The sequence below is a fragment of the Peromyscus leucopus genome, chromosome 2 (assembly GCF_004664715.2).
Source record: "Peromyscus leucopus breed LL Stock chromosome 2, UCI_PerLeu_2.1, whole genome shotgun sequence".
Taxonomy (NCBI): Eukaryota; Metazoa; Chordata; class Mammalia; order Rodentia; family Cricetidae; genus Peromyscus; species Peromyscus leucopus.
In genome coordinates this window covers 6,641,331-6,662,953 of record NC_051064.1, presented here as the reverse complement: position 1 = coordinate 6,662,953, position 21,623 = coordinate 6,641,331, and the positions used below count along the sequence as shown (strand labels likewise).

Sequence of the window (21,623 nt, the reverse complement as noted above, 5' to 3'; positions counted from 1 at the left end):
AGCACGGAGTCAGGGATCAGAGGGAAGGCAAGATTTGGGCCTTTTGTGTTGCTTTGGTTTTGCATGGTGATAAGGTTTAAATGTGAAATGTCTCCCAGTGGCTCATGTGTTCAAATACTTGGTCCCTAACTGTGGTGGTGATGTTTGGAAGGTTGTCTGACCTTTAGGACCTGGAGCCTCGCTGCACGTGGGCCACGGGGAGGAGGTTTATCAGCTTGGCCCTGCTTCCTGTCTACCCCCTTATTTCCTGACTGCTGAGGCAATGTGACCAGCTGACTCATGCTCCTGTAGCCAGGTCTTCTTCACCATGATGGATTGTATCCGCCATGAAGTTGTGAGCCAAACAACCCCTTCCTTCCTTAAATTGATCCTTGTCACTTATTTGATCACAGAACAAGGAAAGTGACATATGGTGCTGAAGGCTGACCCTAGGGCTTTGCTCTGCTGGGCGAGCACTCTACCTCTTGTGACAGGGACCAACAGTGTAGTTTAGGAAGGCCTCGAATCCTGCATTCTTGTGCTTTGCCTTGTGCTGCTGGGATTTCAGGTGTGTGCCTCCCAAGCTCCAGGATTTGGGGGAAGAAAATGTCTTGTAAACACAAGATACAACTTGAGCTCCGTCAGAGGGGATCTAGGCAAGGCTGAAAGCCAAAGTGAGGTACAGAATTTTGGTGCTCAGAGGGAGTTTGCGAACTGAGTATGGCAGCTGAAAGGCAGACAGATTGTCAGTAACCCAAACTGATGCATGTTTCAGGGGCAGACAGGCTAGGTTGGGCTAAATTCCAGGTGTACAGTAAAGAGCAGACTTCTTAAATTCTATCATACATGACTCAGTCGGGCAGCATATTCTTAGTAAACCAGGGGTTAGTTCTGATACCCTGCTGTGCCAACAGCTTGTGAGTCACATCAGAGTTGCTGGCCTATCAATCACACTTTCATTTTATTTTTAATTTTTGTTGCTTTGCTTTCCTAATTTTGAAATAGTGGAACGATTTTAGATTTACAGAGAACTTGCAAATACAATATGCGTAGTTCCTGTATAACCTTCCTGCAGTTCCCCATTGTGCTAACATGTCACATTTCCGTGTGTGTTCACCAAAACTAAGGCGTGAATCCAGCAGCACTTACACAAGTATCGGCAGGTTTTCAGATTTCTATATTTTTTCCCATTCACATATATTCCTATCCTATTTCTGGTTCCCAAAGCAAGACCCTGCACTGAAAGGAGGCAGGGAAACTAAGGGAAAACCCAAATGCACCCTCTAGCTTCTGCTTTGGTCCTGTCTGTGTGATAGACCACGGAATTGGGGCTTCCGCTAGCTTTGCTGATGTTCTGGGCATGTTAGTGGGTGCCTATGCATTTGTTTTTTGTGTTTTTGAGGAAGGTGGAGGAGCTCAAAAAGGGGAAAGCCATGGACCCTTCACTGGAGCCTATGCAAGTGTTTGACATGACCTTTTGAACTGAGAGGAGGCCCCAGATCTCCATCCTCAGAGAAGGTTAATGTTGCTGTCTTCTGAACTCTTGTCCGAGGAATCCAAATGCCATACTTGCCAAACACTCCCTACCCACAACCCTCTCTAAATCTCACATCACCTCACCTCTTTACCCACCAGAAACCTCACCGCCTCAACTTGAGGAGGTAGATTTGAGGCTTACTGCTCCCAACCGTACTTTTGTCTCTTTGTGAATAAACTTTCCCAAACTCCTTCCCGTGACTGGCAGAGTACTTGGGCTGGCGACTAGGCCTCATCTGGTAACATCTTTCTGGTTTCCTCCATTCTGTGACAATTTCTCAGGCTTTCTTTGTTACAGCCTTGGCACTTTGCAGAGGATCACGTGGAAATTCCCTCTTTTTTGTCCTTCTAGGCCAGGTATTACATTATGACTCATATGATTTCTGGGTATTCAGCAGGAAGACACAGAGACCAAGTGTTTCTCATGGCACTCATGTGTATCAGATCAATGGGTGCCACTCTGGGTCACCCGGCAAGGGAATGTCTGCTCGGTTCCTAAGTTACTAGTGTTCTCTCTCCTTACTGGTCTCTGTAAATGAGTCTCAGTATAGGGGATGGGGTCTCAACCTTCAGCACGAGTCCGCATTACCCGAAGAACTAGTTTACAGTACCGGTTTTTAGCCCCCTTTTCCGGAGTTTCTGATTTAGCAGGCTGAGGGCGGGGTCAAGCTTTGTCTTTCTAGGTGCTGCTGTTGGACCTAAGGAACACTGCCTGAGCTTTGTCCTACTGCTGAGATAAAGCACCCCAACAAAAGCAGCTTAAGGAAGAAAGGTTTCCCTTAGCCCACGGTTCTAATTACTGTCCATCCTAAGAGCAAGGCCTGGGCAGGGGCTTGAGCAAGTTGCTCACCTTGCTTCTGTAGAAACAGAGACCTACAGATTCCTGCTTGCCGCTGCCCAGCTCTGCTCTCAGTTCTAGACATCCCAAGATCCCCTACCCAGGGAATGGTCGCCCCCATAGTGAAGAAGGAGTTTCTGGAACCAGTGAACACAATCAAGATAATCCCCCAAAGGCACACCCAGGCTGTCTCCCAGGTGACCCTGGAGGCCATCAAGTTGACAATTAGTACTAGTCACCACAGTCACAGCCTGGGAACCCCTAGTCTAGAGCAGTGGTTTAATTGCTGGGCCTTAGATGTGAATCAGAATCATCTGGGAAAAACTCTAGCAATAGAACATATATTCCCAGGCCTAACCCTACATTCTGATTAAGAAGGCTTAGGGTGGTTTACAGGAGTTGGCCTTTTCATTAACACAAGCCATGCTGGGGAACCCCCAGGGCCATTGCTATTCCCGGGCTGCTGGATGAAGTGTCATTTGGAGAAGGTCTATGGATACTGCTGGCAGCAGTTGGCTTCCAGCAGCTTCCGCCCCAGGAAGCCAGGGCTGCAAAGCATGGGAACCCAGCAGGTCTGAATCACAGGCCTCAGGCCACCTGGCTCAGACCTCTCATCCTTTATTCTTCCCACCAGGAAGCCTCCACATTATTGCAGATTTGTCTGAATCACATGATTTCTCAGAAGCACACAGCACCAGGCGGCCAATTCCAGCCCCAGTGTGAATTAGCTGAAATCCTGTGAGAGAGGGATCACAGCTCAATACTGTTTACCAGCATCCATGGGCTTATTTTCTGGTCTAAATCTTGAGTCTTTCAATATATGCCCAGTGAAGTCATAGGATGCAGATTTTTAAAAGCAAACAAACTGGTTGGATGTGGAAGGAGGGATAAAATCTAGAGCTGTAGCAATGATTTTAGTATTAGTTACTCTATGTTGCAGTGATAAACCACTATGACCATGGAACTTGGGGCGGATGGGGTTTATTGGGTTCACACTTTCCAGTCACAGTCTATCATGAGCCAGGGCAGAAACTCAAGCAGGGACCTAGAAGATGCAGGCCCTGAACCAGAGACCATGGGGGAAGGCTGCTTTCTGGCTTGCTCCTCAGCTTGTTTTCTTATAGAAGTGAGGACCACCTGCCCAGAGGTGGCACCCTCAAGAGAGGGTGCTGCCATAACAATCATTAACACAGGAAAGGCCCACACGTGCTGATATATTGTGTATCAAATAAAGCTTGCCTGAGGATCAGAGGACAGAGCCAGCCACTAGATTAAACACAGAAACCAGGTGGTGGTGGCACACACCTTTAATCCTAGCACTCACAAGGCAGAGAGCCATGTGGATCTCTGTGAGTTCAAAGCCACCCTGGATTACATGAGATTGATTCAATCTAGGAGAGAAGCAGAGCCAGGCAGTGGTGGCACTCACCTTTAACCCCAGCACTAGGAAGGAAGTGAAAGGTGGAAGAAAAGTATATAAGGCATGAGGAGACAGGAACTAAACCTTTTTTTTCCCGGCGAGAGTCCTTTAGGCTAGAGAGCTTTCTCAGCTGAGGACTCAGAGGCTTTCAAATAGGATTCGTAGAGTTGGCGAGGTGAGACGTGGCAGTGACTTGTTCCTTTGTCTCTCTGATCTTTCAGCATCTACCCCAATATCTGGCTCTGGGTTTTTAATTATAAGACCTTTAGAAATTCGAGCAACATCTGGTGTCCAGCTTTTGGGGCTAGTGTTAGAGTGTATGTGTTGGCAGGGCGGTGGGACAGGACAGCGATGGAGGCCAGGAGTACACCATCAAACAGCCTCCAGGGCCCTGGAACAGAGTCCACTGCTGGATTCTGGCTCTCCTTGGTTCATGACTTCCTGTCACTCTTCATGTACCTTTTTCTTCTAAAACCTTCATCCCTTTCTTTTACAAGGACATACCTGATTGTGTTTGATGTTTGCCTAAATCCCAAAGTCCTCATGTTGAGCTAATTACTTCTGTAAAAATTCCCTTTCTAAACAAGGTCACATTTACAAGTGCTAGGGTTGGAGCTTAAACATGTAAGCCTTTGGGAAGGATACACTCCACCCTACTGGGACCTCCAACCCCACTGAAAATATTGTACAGGTATATGGAGAGTGTGGGTGCCAAGCAGTGCCACCTGATGCCTGACTGATGCCTATGGATGGCTGGCACCAGTTATTCTGCCAGTCTGCCCCCAAAAGCTGCTCCTTTGGCAGGGCCGATGAAAACCTAAGTTGCTGTTGTTCTCTGCTGTCCTCAGTAAGCAAATGCTGAGGGATGACCAGGCAGGACTACGCTTGTTCCAAGTTTCCTCAACACTCTTATTCCTACAAAGGCGGCCAGTGTAACAGAACCCTGCAGCTAGTAGAGTGTGACTATCGTTATTAGTTTTGCTCCAGCACTGATTTTGTGTTAGACTTCCCTTACTTTCGGTAAGTTTTACGGAATCATTCTGAAGGTTTTCCTTTTACAGCATAGTTTTGATCTAAGTTCATTAGAACTGCATGATCAGCTGGAAGGTTTAACACCATCAAAGTGTCTAAAGCAGGAGGATTATAGAGATACCCAGGGCTACTTTTGAAAGGAGCTTTATAAATTAGCAGCCTCTTTGGCTACTTGTATTAGCCCCAGGAAAAAGCAGACAGCAGGGATTTTTGCCCTATTTATTTCTAATCAATTATTTTTAAATTCTTGTATCTTTCTGCCTCACAGCACCAACACTAACTTAAAAAAAAATCCCATCCATATGTGATTGATAACTCTTTCATGTAACTTTTACAAAATGCCAGATTTTGTAGCTCTTTATGACATTTCTGTTGTCCTTACCCATGGCATAATTATAAAAATCTCTCTTTCTGTGTCTGTCTCTCTGTCTGTCTGTCTGTCTGTCTGTCTCTCTCTCTCTCTCTCTTCCTCTCTTGTTTTTGTTTTTAAGACAGGGTCTCTCTATGTAACCCTGGATGTTCTGGGACTATGTAGACCAAGTCTGCCTCAAACTCACCTGTCTCTGCCTCCTGAGTACTGGGATTAAAGGTATGTGTCACCATGCCTGGCAGAAATGTTTTGATGAAAAATCTGTGGATGAAATAGGTGTGCTATGATTCTTCTATCCTAAGTAAGGAAAGCTTGCAAGGTTTTGTAGCTCAAGCTGGCCTCAAATTCATGGCAATCCTCCTGTCTCAGCCTCTCATGTACTAGTATTGTATTTTGTCACCACACCTGGCTGAGAAACTTTTTTTTCAAGGAGCCAGATGATGAATCTGTTAGCTCTTTAAGTCAGTACTGTGTGTTGCAACTACACTTTGCTATTGTAACACGGGAACATCTCCATGTCTGTAGCTAATAAAGCCATTTACATGCGTTGGCTAGATTTCCTACATGGTTCAGTTTACCAGCATCTTCTTAAAAATACCTACTTAATCTGGGCTGGCAGTGCTCCTCAGGAGAGCCATAGATCATTTAACAAAAACCCTGACACCAGGCATGAGAAGCCCCCTTCTTCTTCTTTTGAGTTGTTTGTTAGGGTTGTCCAAAGACTCCCCAAATATTACAAGTTGCTCTTTCCCTCGGGTTTCCCCAGATATGAAAGGTAAGCCCCTGTTTCTGAAGACACCATGTATATCAGACACAGGACTCAGAGGCCCCTCAGCCAGAACTGACTTGAAAGCCTCCTCCATGAGGACTAGCTTTCATAGTACCAGAAGGCACCACACAAGCTTCCAAAGGAGGGAAGCAACCACCAGCCCTTCCAGCTAGGATGCCTACAAATCACAACACGTAGCAGTAGTAGTACACGCATACCTTGGTGCAGTAATACACGCACACCTTGACAGTGACCAACAGCTCTCTACTTGGACTTAAGATGTATTTGAACAGAAAAAAATCATGCCTGATACTCGAAACCTAGGCAACCATTCAGGACCAATGAAGTTGTGAAACTTGGAGGAGAACCTACAATTGCCACTTTACTAAACCAGCACCATCCCTAACTACATTCCAAACATTTGTCCTTACATCTGCAGATCAGCGAGGTTTTCACCTCTTCTCAAGGAAACTTCTCTTTGCAACAATAGAAGGAAACCAAATGCAGTTCTGGAGTCCAGTCCCAACCGGTAAATATATAGCACAGCTCCTACACCTAAGGCGCAGGGATGGTTGTCGAAGAGGAGAAAAAAAGAGTGTAAGAGCCAGACGACCAGGGAGGGGATTTGCTCTGAGACTGTGTCTCCTAGAAATGTCAGAAGCTATGCCCATAAAGTCGCACCAACATGGCTGCCTAAACATGACCTCAGCAAGCACAACATGAATAGACATGGTAACATGGATGGAAGAAATCCCATGAGACCCCAGCCCTTCACAAAAAAACTACAGGCAACTCAGAAATGCTGAAAGGAGGAGAAACAGTCCTTCCCAGGGAAGAGCACACCAATAGGTTATCTGATACCAAGTGGTCAGTCCTGAGAACATACATACAGTCTGAACAGGTTGCATTTATGCATTAAGGCAGATATATACACACACACACACATATATATATATTTGTAACAACAATTAAAGAAGAAAGAGGAGGGGGTACATGAGAGGGTTTGGAGAGAGGAAAGGAAAGAGGAAAAAGATGTAATTATAATCCCCCCAAATCATTTAAAGAAGAGCCAAATATTTTTATTGATATGGCAGTGAAAACTTAGAAATCTGATATAGAGTAAATAATCACAATTTTCCAAACACTGCTCACTATTAATAGACCTTACAGATATTATATAAGATCCCTGTCTTACTAAATAAACAACTATTCTTGGTAAGAGGAAGAAAACAATAGTTTTTTTCTAATGGTTTCTCTTTTTTTCTGGTAGTTTTGATGTTATTTATTATGTCTAAAAATGCTTGTGGTTTTGGAGTCTTACATCCTCTGGAATAAAATAAACTGTTATTCTGTTCTTAATTCCTTCTCATACATGTTTGAAAGAAAGAATCCAAATCAGACTATTTCTTGAAAGAACTCATGTTTCAAATGTAGTTTAAAAGTTTAAAATAACATGTTATAGATTTGTAAGATTGTTTGATATTATGAATGTTGCAAACCAACAAAATACCTATTCAATTGTTGTGGATATCACTCTATATAAATAAAACACTGATGGCGATCCCGAGAGAATGTTGGGCTTCTAAGACATTTCCATTTGGAAGTTTGTCTTCTTGGAGCAAAATGTCCTACTGGGCAAAGAACTGCCCTTGCCTTGACGGCTGACAGTACAAATGCAATGCTGTCCTTCCTGGACAAGTGGGACACAAGGAAAGTGACCACTGTACTCTGCCAAGACAGGGTAAGATGGTCTTTTAGAATTCCTGCTTCTAAAAATGGTCTGTCATATACTCTAGGCCTGTAGCCAATTTGAATGCACCAACAATGCTGAGAAACATTAGGTGACTGTCCAGGCTGCCAGCTGTCTTGGTATACTCTTGCAAGATTCCCGAAAGTTGCTTGCATCCATCTACCATTTCTCAGGTACCATTATGTTCCTTCTCAGGTCTTTGATGTGGTTAAAGACTAGATAGTTGTAATTTCCTCAGTTATGATAAAAGATAAGTTAGATATAAAACCTTAAACTCACAAATATAAGATAGATAGGACATCTTCTTTAATACTGTAACTGTAATTTTTGCTCGATAATTGTTTTGTTATATGAAATTTTACCATGTTAAAGTTAAAACCTCGCTTTTTAAAAAAAGAAGAAAAGGGGAAGTGCTGTGGATATCACTCTATATAAATAAAACACTGATGGCCAGTAACCAGACAGGAAGTATAGGCGGGACAAGGAGAGAGGAGAATTGGGGAAACAGGAAGAAGGGGGGAGAGACACTGCAGCCACCGCCAGGATAAGCAGCATGTGAAGACGCCGGTAAGCCACCAGCCACATGGCAAGGTATAGATTTATAAAAATGGGTTAATTTAAGATATAAAAACAGTTAGCAAAAAGTCTGCCACGGCCATACAGTTTGTAAGCAATATAAGTCTCTGTGTTTACTTGGTTGGGTCTGAGCGGCTATGGGACTGGCGGGTGACAGAGATTTGTTCTGATTGTAGGCAAGGCAGAAAAACTCTAGCTACATTCAATAGCTTCCTGTTACATTGCTAGGCATTCATATGAAAGAATGGGGAGATTCAGCACAGTTTTAAATTTTTTCATAATGCTGGGAGCATTTTGTGTGTCTCTTTCTAGTCCCCCTGTGAAAGCAAAGACAGTGTGGGGATCTTCACTCAGTAGGCTCTAAAGGGCTAATTGAGCCTTGTCCATCTCTAAAGTACTTCAAACGGTTTAGCTGAAATAACTCAAATTCAGTGTGCCAGAAGATGGAGATCTTGTATGGTGAGGCTTTCATCTCCTTTGTGGTCAAGTTTTAAGATTTATTACAGGTTATTATCATCTCTATATCTTTCTATGGAAAGGGTGTGTGTGTGTGTGTGTGTGTGTGTGTGTGTGTGTGTGTGTGTGTGTGTGTGTGTGTGTAGAAATTCAGAGGAGTATGCCCCATAAGTCCAGAAGCTGCATCATTTATGGGGCAATTAGGGACGCACCAATGGGAGAGACCACAGTGTCACTAAGTTTCAGTTGCTCTTCTATGGTTGCCATGGAGTTTGGCTCATTGATAACAGAGGGGATGAAGAGAATCTGAACGTAAGTGGGCCAGCTGGCAGCACTTTACCGCCAGGCCAAGAATATAACTACCTTAACAAGAGGCACATTCCTGCACCTCCCCAACCTCACCCCTCTCTTGCCCTGGCTATAATAGTGGATCAAATGATGTTGTATCTGGGAACTGGGAGTGTGGCTCGTTGGTAGCATGTCTGCCTAGTGTATTTAAGGCTCCAAGCTTGATTCCCAGCAGAAGCAAAAAATAGAAGTGTATTTAGTAATGGTGATGGGGACAAACGGCAGATGTCCATACTTCTCTGCAGCTGCTGAGGAACATTGGTAGCGGTGTGCAGCATGTACCTCATTTAACACACTGTGCTAGCATGCCACACATGCATCCTGGAGGATGACTAAAGACTCCTGCAAACTCAGATTACACTTATGCTATGCCTGGCTCTGCTTGAGGGGTTTCTCCCTAGCACAAAAAATAGCGCATCCTTACTGCGTAGATGCCGATAGTGACTGGTCGTCCTTCTCTATCCCAACCAGAAAAGATTAGAAAAGAAAACGACAAACTGCATTTCCATGAAGCAGAGAGTATGCATGCACCTTAGTCCCAGGGCTGGATAAACCTCTGGTCCCGGTCATCATACAGCCAGGTGAGACTGAACTATGTGGACAACTGCTACACAACACCCCACGGGGCAGAGGGATGAACAAGGAGAGGCTAACATGCTGGAGGCATTGGTAAGGCATGTGCAATTCAGAGTGCGGGGTTGACATTGGTGATGAGCTGGGTGTGGTGGCACATGCCCTTGACTCCCAGCACTGGGGCAGCAGAGGGATTTCTGTGCCTGTAGAACCAGTCTGGTCTACATAGATATTTTCAGGCCACCCAGGGCCATATAGTGAGGCTTTGAATCAAACAAAAACAAAATAATACCCTCAACGAAAGAAAACGACAACAAAACATAATCCTGAGGATTGAGAGATGGCTCAGTGCTTAAGACTATACACTTCTCTTTTAGAGGACCTAGGTTTGGTTCTTAGCACCCATATCAGATGGCTCACAGCCACCTGTAATTCATGCTCCAAATGGACCCAACACCTCTGGACCCTGAGGGCACCTGCTCTCGTGTACACATAGCCACATACAGATATACACATACAACTAAAAAATAAAATGTATTTCAAAATTATTGAGAGTGCTTCTATTCTTGTGAGTCGAAGGGTCCAGCTTAGTCAAGGCCACTTACAGTCATCTCTCCAAAATACAAATTGCTGTATTTTGCCTCTTCTACTAACATTTCTGTAGAAAACCTTGGTTCGTGGTGGCGATGTAATCAAGGAATGGGCCCCCAACTGTGTTGCAGATAAAACAGTCTTCTTGCTTTGAGTGGAGCAGCATGCATGAGGAGGAGCTGCAGAAAGTTGGGGCGATAGTAACAGCTTGAGCCTTAAGATTGACAAACCCTCTGATGCTGGATATTTAGTAGCAGGAAAGAGACAGGATGGCCCAGGGTGTGTACGGGAGCATTCCAACACAGAATTCTGGTGTTGCTGGGCAATGGCACACCATCATCAACAGAAACATAGGTGCCTTTTGATAGAGTTCCTGTGTTAGGTAGTTAAGTAGTGATGGAATTCTGAGCTAGAGGACTCCATAGGGAATGGAACTATCCATTATGAGCTGGACTCTACAGATGCACAGTTGTTACCCCACGCAGGCCTAGCAGCAGTCCACCACAGGACTAAACTGTGTCTGAGAGCAAGTTTAGGAAGTCCAAAAGTCACAAGGTAACCTCATGAGCAAGCATCCCTGACTCCTACGTCACATATCACAATACCAGAAGCCCCCCATCCTCAGATGATACCAGAACAATATGGGAAGGGGTACAGCCAGTCAAAGTCGGGAGGTAAATCCTGAACATATGCTCTATGTGTTAGCCAGCTCAGTGTTGGGAGCAAGTGGCAATGGCCGATATTTTATTACTTTGAGGGGGGTGCTTAAGAAGTAGTGAGGGGAAATTGTTTCCATGGACAGAGTGGTGTATCGGTCACCTCGTTTATGTGGATGGAGCAGTGGCCTGGGACAGGAATACACATATAGCAACAGGTAGACTACAGAGGCTGGTTGGAAATCTGTGAGGATGGGCTGAAGAATGGCAGACAAGCATGGCTGGTGCAGAATGGAATGTAGATGATTGACTCCTATTAATGAACACCGGAAAGTATCTGTCACTTGAATAACCAAGTAGACTAAGCAACCTTGCCATTGGAGGTTAGCTAGTGCTTGAACCTGACATGCTGCCTCATGAAGAGAGGAGTCGGGTGCTAGAGACAGAAGTTAGGCCAGAATTCTGTGTCATGGTTCAGCCACTGGCACCTCTGAATGCCTAAGTTATCAGCCACAGAGCAACATCATTCCAGCATCATGTCTTGTTCAGGAGGGACAATAACACGTGCAGTAGCATGTTCAACAGAGGAACTTTAGTGCCTTCTATTTGAGAACCGCCAGGTCATTTTTTTGCCTACTACTCATGACTACTACATGGGGTGGACATAAACTTACAATATTTATACATTAATATATATATATAATATATAAATATATATATAAATATATAAATTATATATATATAAAATCATGATGTCAAGTTGCCTAACTCAGGAAAGAACCAACCAGAATGTTATTGTCTCCTTATCTCTATAGCTGGGATGTTTAATTATTAGTATACACAAAGTCTCTTAGTCTTCTTAGGCATGTAACACTCATTGCTCCATTTATGTTTGTTGAATAATTGTTAGGAAAACAGTTGAACTGGTTAATGATCTTCGCAGTTATTGTGGGTTTTGGAAATTGAACATTTTAATGGGAATTACAAAAGTTTTACCACCTTTTCTGTCTTAAGGAATGTGTAACACCCACATTTCTTAGTGGTCATATGCTAACACAGAGATTGCAAGCATTGCTTCAACCCACCAGGAAGTCCTCAGGGGCTGGTGGGTTGAAGGGCAAGTTTGTCCTTCAATTTGCCATTTGCAGTCCTGTTCTCTAGTTGATGTGGTTACTGTCCTACCTCTGGTTGCAAAGAAGGGAACCACTCTAAGTTAAGGAGCTGGCTAAGAATGTTGGGTTCTGTCCAAGCAAGGCAAGCCTCAGCCGATGAGTACCGGACCAGGCCCCTGGAAAACTTACTCTCTTTCCTATTATTTTAGTTACAATCTTTTGCTCAGTAGCATGCAATGGTGGTTCTAAGCCTGACTAAACTTTCCATTTCAAATGCCAGGCACTATATATGCATACTCTCTGGCTTTTAGTCCAAATGGTCAAGAAGAATATAAGAGAAAAATAGAATCACTAACCAGCCAGCATAGTGGTTTTCCACAAATCATCTGTGTGCAGATCTTGGCGCAGGAGTCTTGTGGCATAAGAGGACTCGGATCACCTGTGTGGTGGCCAGTGCTGGAGAAGGGCGGTAGCCTCCTGTAAGTGCTGGCTTAGCCATGGCTAATCCTGCCGAAGGCTACTGCCTGGTCTGTTTCCATCCTGGCTTCTTGATGCTGTAGAGAACTTTTGAATCGTAAAGGTGGGAGTTCCTCACTTTTCCGTCTAGTTTTCTGTATTCAGAATTGTATTAAAAACAGGTTCCAAACCCATTTCAGGGAACACCAATGCACACATCCATATGAAGCAGTTTTCACTGAGACGTGATGGTGGACCAGCTTCAAGGAACATGGAAATCTGTTTCTTGTGAAAATTTTGAAAACTATTTGAAGGAACTGGGTGAGCCATGTTTATGTGCACATCATATCCAGTATGAAAGATACTTTGATGGAGAATGACTTGCTGTGTGTGAAATAAGAGCAATCTTTCACATAGAAAACAATGTTGATTCACCACCAAGATGTAGTTCTGTGCAAACTAGATTGAGATTAGTGGATCTCCACGGATCCATAGAAACACAGTGCATATACATCATATACTGAACAGAAAACTATTTTAGTAAATAATTTATGATAAAAACATGCTTTTAAAGAGTAGCTGTTTTAATAAGTATTTGCCTTGATCTTTATTGAATTTCGTCTTCTTGCTTCTGGTGGCTGCTGACATTCCTTGGAATGTGAGTCCAGGACTACTTCTGTTGCCATTTTCTCCCTGACTTTTTTTTCTTCTGTAGTCTAATACATCTTTCCTCTAATACATTATTATCAACTAATTATTATTGTGTGTACACGATGCATGCGTGTGAGTACCTGGGCCATGGTGTGGTACAGAGGTCAGAGGACATCTCTGTGGAATCTTGGAATCTTGGTGCTTTCCTTCTACCTTGTGTGGATGCTGATGTTGAATTTAGGTCATGAGTCTCTCTCTTCTTTCCCCCTGAGCCGTCTCACCCCCTGCCCGCTTTCTCTTAGGAGTACACTGTGATCTCACTGAGGGTTCTCTCACCACAATCTCCTTACAGTCCTCGCTCTGCACATCTCCTCCATTCCCTCAGCATACAAGGAAATATCCACAGGTTCTGGGAAGTAGGATAGGAATCATTTGGAAGTAATTATCCAATATGATCTATGCTGTGATTATATGTCGACAGAAAACATGAGAACCACATTATAATATTTCCCCAAGTCACCTGCTAAGAAAAACTACCCTAGATATTGTTGCCCATGGAATTCTATTTCTATTGAAAGCATCCCTACATGTACTGCCCAACACTATATGCACAAGGTTAACTCTGAAGCAGCATCTGAAGCAAAAAAATATAAACTAATCGGTCTTCAATGAGTGGACAAAAAAATAACCTTTGGTATATGCATCTCATACATGATGATGCATATTGTGTGTGTGTGTGTGTGTGTATTTACATTAAAATCTCTAAGACATAAATATAAAAGAAAAGAAAGATGAATAACAATATATTTAATGCACTAATAATATATTTAAGACCCTCTATAGAATTGGCTATACAACATCACAATGCAGATAATGCCATTGATTGTACATTTAATGGTAAATTTGTTACATGTATTGTGCTACAATAAAATATGTAATACTGAGTTGTGTAAAACTTTGGGTCTGGTAAATTTTGGTGTGTAATGTTTTTATTTGCAAAGTTTTTAATAATAAAGTGTATAACATTAAAAAGTGTAGTAGAGAACAAACAACCCATGCACATGTACACATACACCACACACAAGTAAGTAAATACGATTAAAATAGGTATTTGAACACATACAGCGTGAAGTCTGCTTACTGCAGAAACCTCCTCCTTAGGAAAGAATTGTACAAATAGAAGGAGTCCTTGAAGTCAACAACACATATAACTATGTGTTCATTATCTTCCTTCTAGGAGTAGGAAGAGTCAACAGGAAGCTGGGCTGTCTGGCAAAACCTACCGTGACCATCAGTGTAGATGGAGATGTGATCACCATCAAAACCAAAAGCATCTTCAAAAACAATGAGATTTCCTTCAAGCTGGGGGAGGAGTTTGAGGAAATCACACCAAGTGGCCGCAAAAACAAGGTGAGGCCTGCATCAGACCTTCAGAGAACTGATATTTAATTAGAAATATTGTATTAGGCAGCAACAGCCAACATACATTTCAAGGGTTTCCTAAACAAATTTTTGCCTAAACACTGAACCTGAAGATGTTGAAAGAAAATATACATTATGATCTCTCCGGATTATAACCTCATCTCTACCAGCTAATCTTCTGGATCTTCTGACATCAATTAGCCATCAGGACAGTCCCCCACAGACATACCCACAGGCCAAACTGATTGAGACGATTCCTCATTAAGACTCTTCCCAGGTTGCTCTAGATCCTCTGAATTTGCCCATTATGATTCCCCCTGGGTGGAGGGGATGAAATATTTGATGAGCACCTGCACATTTGGAGAGTGGTCTACTTAAATCAGTATTTAATCTCTCAGAAATAAAAGTTCTCCCTTTCATTTTGTAGACTCCACACATGGAACTTTACAATGGACACAACTTGTCTTAGCTGATAGAGATGAGATTATAATCCTGTCCCATGAATCTGAGGTTCTCAATGGCTAAAACACAATGGAGAATTATTTCTAACTCAAAGTCCATATGAAGTGTTGGAGTACAGATAAGGAGGTGTGTGTGTGTGTGTGTGTGTGTGTGTGTGTGTGTGTGTGTGTGTGTAAGGCTTTTAATCTTTCAGGGACCCAGGCCAGAGGAGTTTCACATACCTCATTCCTTGTAACTGTACCATTGTAGGTACCGTGGTCTCCTCAGTCAAGAAGGAAGAGAAAGGGACACAACATTGTTCATTTGCACATTTGCGTAGCCCGGAAGTGACATAACTTTTACGTGCATCTCATGCCTCCAATTGAAACATAGCATCTATTTATAATATACATTTTTCCTGTGTTTTATTTTTGTGTGTTTTCAGTTTTCCCCATACTAGATTGTGCCATCTAAACAATGGCATTTGTCACCTGTTTCACAGAGCCCAGTGTTTGGTGGATAGTAGCTGATCAACAAATCCTTCCTGCTTGAGTGAAAGACCTCAGTAGAGGACCCTTACTCTCTACTAAGGTCAACATTCTGATTAAAGGAATGATTGTACCCTTTTGACACAGAGTAACTAAATAAACAGGGGACTTAGAATTCTGGTGTATGTAAATTGAAAGAATTTTGACCTGAGACAATTAATAAAGGCATCTGAGATATCTGTGATAAAATCTTTAAAAGAAACTACAGAAAAAAGTGCAATTAAAACAAACAAATACCATGGGAAATACTATGGGTATGAACAGGAAAGGGGACTTTGCTCCTTTAAGCTTTATTGGGACTTTCTTAATGAGTTTCATGTTGTTGAATCTGATGCTTATTTCTGATTGATAAAAATAAGGCCTTCTCTAGACTGTAAAAGATAAAGTTCTTCCTTAAGTCATTACTTTTATTCTTATAAATTTTCCCCTCCCCCAGAAGAATCATCCAGCAAAGTGCTGCTGGGAAGGTTTTGAAACAAAAAGTTTAATATCATCTCAAATCCACAGTATCCCAACAAATGTGAATTTAGCCCCTTCTAAGAGACATCAATGCTCAAATGTGTCAACCTGAATTCGGTTCTATTTTACAGAATATAGTAATCTTAGATAACGACTCCTTGGTTCAAGTTCAGGACTGGGATGGCAAAGAAGCCATGATCCGCAGAAGGCTGGTCGACGGGAAAATGGTGGTGGTGAGCAGTTTCTCACTTTTTTTCCTTGGCTCCTACAACATCTACCAGAAAAGCACCTAAGTAGCCTATCCTAAAGCAAGAAAATGAGTCTTGCTTCTCTTACAAGAGTTGAGCAGATACATTTGCAGACAACCATGTCTTCACAAGAATTTGAAATGCATATGGATTGAGGAGTTGAAGCTCTAAAAAGATTTGAAAGATAATGTGTCCCTGGCTTTCCCACTTACGCATGAGCGAAAGCAAGCGCAGACTTGTACAATAAAGGCTCCACAGCGAGGGAAGGTTGCTGTGGCGCTCTGCCCCAGGGCAGGATTGATTTGTCACTGCTTAGAAGAAGAGAGGGTTTAAGTTAGGTGTGAAGAACAGGTACTGCAGTGCTTCACAGTGTAAGGAGGAGGAGACCTGACTCAGGGCAAGTGTGTGTCTCTACAGCATGCCCATGTTGTTCTTGACTTAATCCTCATTCTAATCCTGTGAGCTAAGACACACCAGTCCATCAAACAGAACAGAAAACACGTCATGCATACATTGACCTACCTCCTCACAGAAAGCTAGTGTGGAGGTGTTGGGATTAGAACTCGCCTGGCTGAATGCCAATTAGCCTCTTTTTGAACCCTTCTGCTTCTCTCAGCAAGGCTTCCCAGATACCTTTCCCACTCCTAGAGATGGGAGGGAATCCAGGCAATGATTCTTATCCCAAACTCTACCAGAAAAAAGAAAAAGAAACCTATCTCTGGCAATCTCTGGCATAATGTAACATAGTTCAAAGGAAAGACACAAGATCTGCATTGAGGAAAAGAAAAAGGTCTGTCCTCACTCTTAATACAGGACATTTTTCTTGCTGTAAGGAAGGCTGAATTTTATTTTTTTACATCAAAAGGAGAGGATTAAGAATGAGTTTATTGCTGGATGGTGGTGGCCCATGCCTTTAATCTCAGCTCTTGGAAGGCAGAGGCGGGTGGAACTCTGAGTTCAAGACCAGCCTGATCTATATAGAGTGAGTTTCAGAGCAACAAGGGCTATACAGAGAAACCCTGTCTGGAAGAAAGAAAGAATAACATTAGCCAATAGGCAAACAATGGTTCAATAGCAGCGATTAATTACACTAGGAAAACCACTTAGACTCAGAATCTAAGGTTTTATATCTATCAGTCAGAACTTTGGACAAGTTATTTAATCTTCCCATGACTTACAATTCCTTAAGTGGTATCTCAGAAGGCTTTCTGAGAGAGCTGAATTTGTCTGTTTTCTGAAAACCGTGCAATGCTACATCCATGTAAGTTAGTATTCTTATTTAAAAACTGGACAGTGCACAAGATAGCAAAAATGCTTTGATGTGGCGCCTCAAAATACATAAATAAAAGCTTCAGGTTCCAAACTATAGTCCCTTCTCTTTTCACATTTTTAAATATATATTTGCATAGCCTGTATATACAGACCCACTGTGGATAATATGTATACCAGTAGTACCTATCTGTATAATCTAACATAGATCTCTTTTTCAAACTTCCCAGAATTCTCATATGTGGATAGTGCTTAGTTAATATTTCCTAGATGTCAATTTTATTAGCTTTACTGAAATATTTCCGTCTTCTGTCTTCCAGGAAAGTGCACTGAATAATGTCATCTGTACTCGTACATACGAGAGAATATAAGAACATTCAATCTCAAGGACTTGGTGTTCTCAAATTGTGACCCAAATTACTAATGTTATTTAAATAAAATTCCCAAGTAAAATCGTATGACTTCTTGAATAAGTATCAACATGTGGCTCCCCTTTTAAATTTGGCTGTATGGTAGAGTTTAGCAACAGAATCTGTGAGAGGGGGTAGCCTCGTCTGCACAATGCACAGCCAGGATTCAGAGAGGACTGCATGCAGATATTTTCCTCTGTCAATAAGTATAGCATATCTATGCCAATTAAATGTGATCTTGACTGTATTGATAAATGACATTATCTTTGAATAAACAGCATAGGACATAGTGTTACGCTAGAGTTGAACATGAAAGACACATTTAGAATTAAGGAACAGTCCATCTGAATGCCCAGCTGTGTTACAAAGAACATTACAAGCATGGCCACCATGATGGAGGGCAGTCTGCTCTACCTGTATTGGAACTCACGTCAGGCCTGGGGGTGATTGTAGAGACAACATGGATCAGTCACCTAACTTTGTAGATGGGTTAAAAAGGCCCTCATCAGTTCACTGTCTACTCTAATCTTGGGGAATTCATGAGCAAAATGTTACAAAGCAAGTGATTGATCCTGGACAGAATGCTCTGACATCACTTTTGTGACCTCATTTTGTAACTAATTTTGAAATGAATTTTGTAATTAGCAAAAAGAGTTGCATGGACATCAGTGTGACAAAGACCACTCTGGGCAGAGAAGCAAAGGTTCAGTTCCACCTTCTCTTTTCAGTATTTAGAGAAGTCATCTTCCCACACCACAGCATTGATGTAGTGTGTACCACCTGGCTCATGTCAATCATCATTATTTAGAGTATTTGAGGGATATGAAATTATCTAAAGGAGTATAACCATCACTTCATAGTCTGGATAGTTTGGTTATTCTCTTTGGGTCATATTCTGCAAGTTAGATGTTCCCAACACATTACTAGAAAAGACAGAGAAACCCACTCACTAAAAACAAGTAGATCTAGGCATGGTCATGCACACCTGTAATATAATCACTCTGATGGCAGGGGGATCTTGAATATAAGCCTAGGCTACACAGCAAGACTCCATCTCATTAAACCAAGCATAAATAAATGATTACACAGGTTATTTAAATAAGGTTAATGTTCAATATTTTCTTTCTAGTAAATGTTTGGGAAAGTAATGTCCTACTGGAATAATTGAGCTGCTAATAACCTGAGATGAACAATAAATGTCAATATTGGTATTGAACTGTGCTCACCAATCTTGTATTTTTATATAAAGGACCAGAAAAGAAAATAAACTTCAAAAGAGATAAGACTGATTTTGGTTCACGGTTTTAGAGACTACTCTATGAATGGTTCTTTTGCGTTTTAGGCCTGTGGCAAGGTGTGATATCAAGGCAGGCTGGGAGTGTGCACTAGAGGAAACCTGTTCTCCTCATGGGCCAAGGAGCAAAGGGAGAGAAGGGGGAGTTAAGGGGTTCAAGTCCCCTTGGCCGAGCAAGCCCCCAGTGACCTAACTCCTTCCCGCTGAGTCTCAGGCCCACACTTCCTAATAGCTCCGTACCCTGGGTTCTAAGCCACCAACACATGGGAATTTGAGCCTAATTCACAATCCACACCACATCACTGATTGTTTTTCTGAGCCGTGCTTCAGCAATATTCACTGATAAACATTTCCTCTGAGTAAGTTCATCTTCTCTGTGAGATATTTATAAAGGCGTAGACTAAGATTAAGAGAGCTTACATATTTGTCTAAAGACCCTCAGCTCGTCAACACCAGGGCAGAGTTACAAACTAAGCTTGGGACTCAAAACTTCGTGTTCTTTAGCTGTGATCCCAGATGCTTCCCCAGAAAGAAAGGCAATAATTAGTAGAGTTTCTGTTGGTGTCTGTGTGTAATAACAATAACATACAATTCAAACTATTAACTTGAGGGCTTGTAAGGCATCTCAGCAGGTAAAGGCACTTGCTACCAAGACTAATGACCCAAGTTCCATCCTTAGGACCTGCATGGTAGAAGGGTAGAATGGACCCCTGAAAGTTTTCCTCTCACTTCCATATACATGCCTGGAATATGCATGAATGTGGGTGCTCACACAGGCAAACATACAGAATAAATAACTGTAATAAAAACATTTAAAAACCTAAAAGTGTTAACTTGAACTTGTAAAGCCTGAGAAATCTCCCCTACCTAAACTCTCATGTCCTTATGGGGTCAGGGAGATAACCTGCCTCAGCTGCAGACACAAGGATAGAGAGAGCCCAGCCGCAACTCATCAATGCCCTGTGTGAGACCAAGTTTCCAGGAACTGTAACTCAATGGTTAGATCTAAGGACAAGAGGCATAATGTCAGAGTCAGTGGAGCAGGAGAGCAGCCAGGTTTTAGGCTAGCATTACAGATGAGTGAGTGCTTTCTCTCGGGAACACTGATGGGTATTAGATGTTTGGGAAGTGTGGGGATGACATGAAAATATACTTTTAGCACTGGGCAGGACGCTGAGGATCCAAGAGTAGAATTCTTCACTCAACAGAGTAGAGAACTGAGGTGCCCCAGGCAGGAAAGCAACAGGATCCTTTTTCTATTGTGTGATATTCTCTTAGCAAATGTTCCCAGCATGTCATATCCTTATGGACAAAACAAAAACAAAAACAAAAACAAAACAAAAAAACAGAGCTGTAGCTCTAAACTACTTTAAGCAGAATGTGTTTGTTTGTTTGCCTTTTGGTTTTTATTTTGTTTTCCTTTGAATGGGTCTTCTATATAGCCTGGGCTGGCCTCAAACTCTCAGCAGCCCTCCTTTCCAAGCTTCTTGTATGTTAGCGCTGCAGATGTGCACCACAACAGCTGGCTAGATCTGGAGGCGTTTGGAGACAGACTCTCAGTATGGTGTTCAGACTGGCCCTGAATTTCCAGATCAAGCCATGCTCCTGTCTCAGCCTCCTTAGAAGCTGAGAATCGGGGACTACAGGCATACACTGCCTTGACCAGACTGTTGATGAGACAGTTATGTAAATAACTTGAATACAGTCCGAAGCCAGTGCAAACAGGCCTCTTGCTGACTGTGACTCTTTAAGCTTTATGGTAAAAGAGTCAGATCTTCCTCACTCAGGAGAAGGGGCTTCTTTGTATAAAATGTACAGCTTAATGTTAATTCTTAGCACTTGCAATGGACCTCTCCTCCAGTCTATAGGATGCAGATACCCAAAAAACAAAAACAAAACTAAACCCCAAGAGGCACCTCGTGTTGCATGCCTCATGCTTCTCTCATTGCCAGGAAAGGTTCCAGAGAACACCTTCAAAATGATCTATTTACTTCCTGTCTAATAGTCCTCATTTTCTTTTGGTTACACTCAGCCTTTTCATACTAAAATGTTATCTACGTCAATCATTGCCAGGAATTAAGTACTTTGCATCCTGTTGCTCTAAGGATGATGCAGATGGGCATGGAAAAGGATACAATTATTGCATAAAGTTGTGATGGAGCAATGAGATAAATTTCACATCAATTATTTCAAATAAAGGGTTTTTTAAAAAGCTTTATCAAGATACAGTTCACACACAATAAAGTTCACTTGCTAAAGTTCACGGTTTCTATAAAGTTGTCAATCATAATCTAATTATAAATACTTTCATCATCTCACCCCCCCCAAAAAAACCCTGTATTACTAGGGTATATTATTTTTCTTGATTTTGAGTAATGGATTTTGTGGTCCTTAAACACCAAGCACCCACTTATCAAGG

At 42.3% G+C, this 21,623-nt stretch overlaps 1 protein-coding gene across 4 annotated transcripts; it reads left to right on the top strand.

Annotated features, from left to right (window-relative positions):
- The first annotated feature begins 9,013 nt into the window (after positions 1-9,013).
- On the top strand, positions 9,014-17,958 carry Fabp12 (fatty acid binding protein 12). 4 transcript variants are annotated; one of them, XM_028887572.2, is made up of 6 exons: positions 9,014-9,038; positions 9,546-9,655; positions 12,663-12,783; positions 14,351-14,523; positions 16,115-16,216; positions 17,821-17,958. In XM_028887572.2, the coding sequence occupies exons 3-6, from the start codon at positions 12,711-12,713 to the stop codon at positions 17,869-17,871; spliced, it is 399 nt and encodes a 132-aa protein (XP_028743405.1). In that variant the 5' UTR covers positions 9,014-9,038; positions 9,546-9,655; positions 12,663-12,710; the 3' UTR covers positions 17,872-17,958. The 4 variants fall into 4 exon arrangements, with proteins under 4 accessions (XP_028743405.1, XP_037058247.1, XP_037058246.1 ...); XM_037202352.1 differs by lacking the exons at positions 9,014-9,038; positions 9,546-9,655 and adding an exon at positions 10,664-10,912; XM_037202351.1 differs by lacking the exons at positions 9,014-9,038; positions 9,546-9,655 and adding an exon at positions 10,665-10,793.
- Positions 17,959-21,623: the final 3,665 nt, after the last annotated feature.

Coding starts and splice junctions, on each gene's coding strand:
- Fabp12 (XM_028887572.2), top strand. CDS start 12,711: ATGGTGGACCAGCTTCAAGGAACATGGAAATCTGTTTCTTGTGAAAAT. Junction 12,784..14,350: donor AAACTATTTGAAGGAACTGG/GTGAGCCATGTT, acceptor TCTTCCTTCTAG/GAGTAGGAAGAGTCAACAGG. Junction 14,524..16,114: donor CAAGTGGCCGCAAAAACAAG/GTGAGGCCTGCA, acceptor TCTATTTTACAG/AATATAGTAATCTTAGATAA.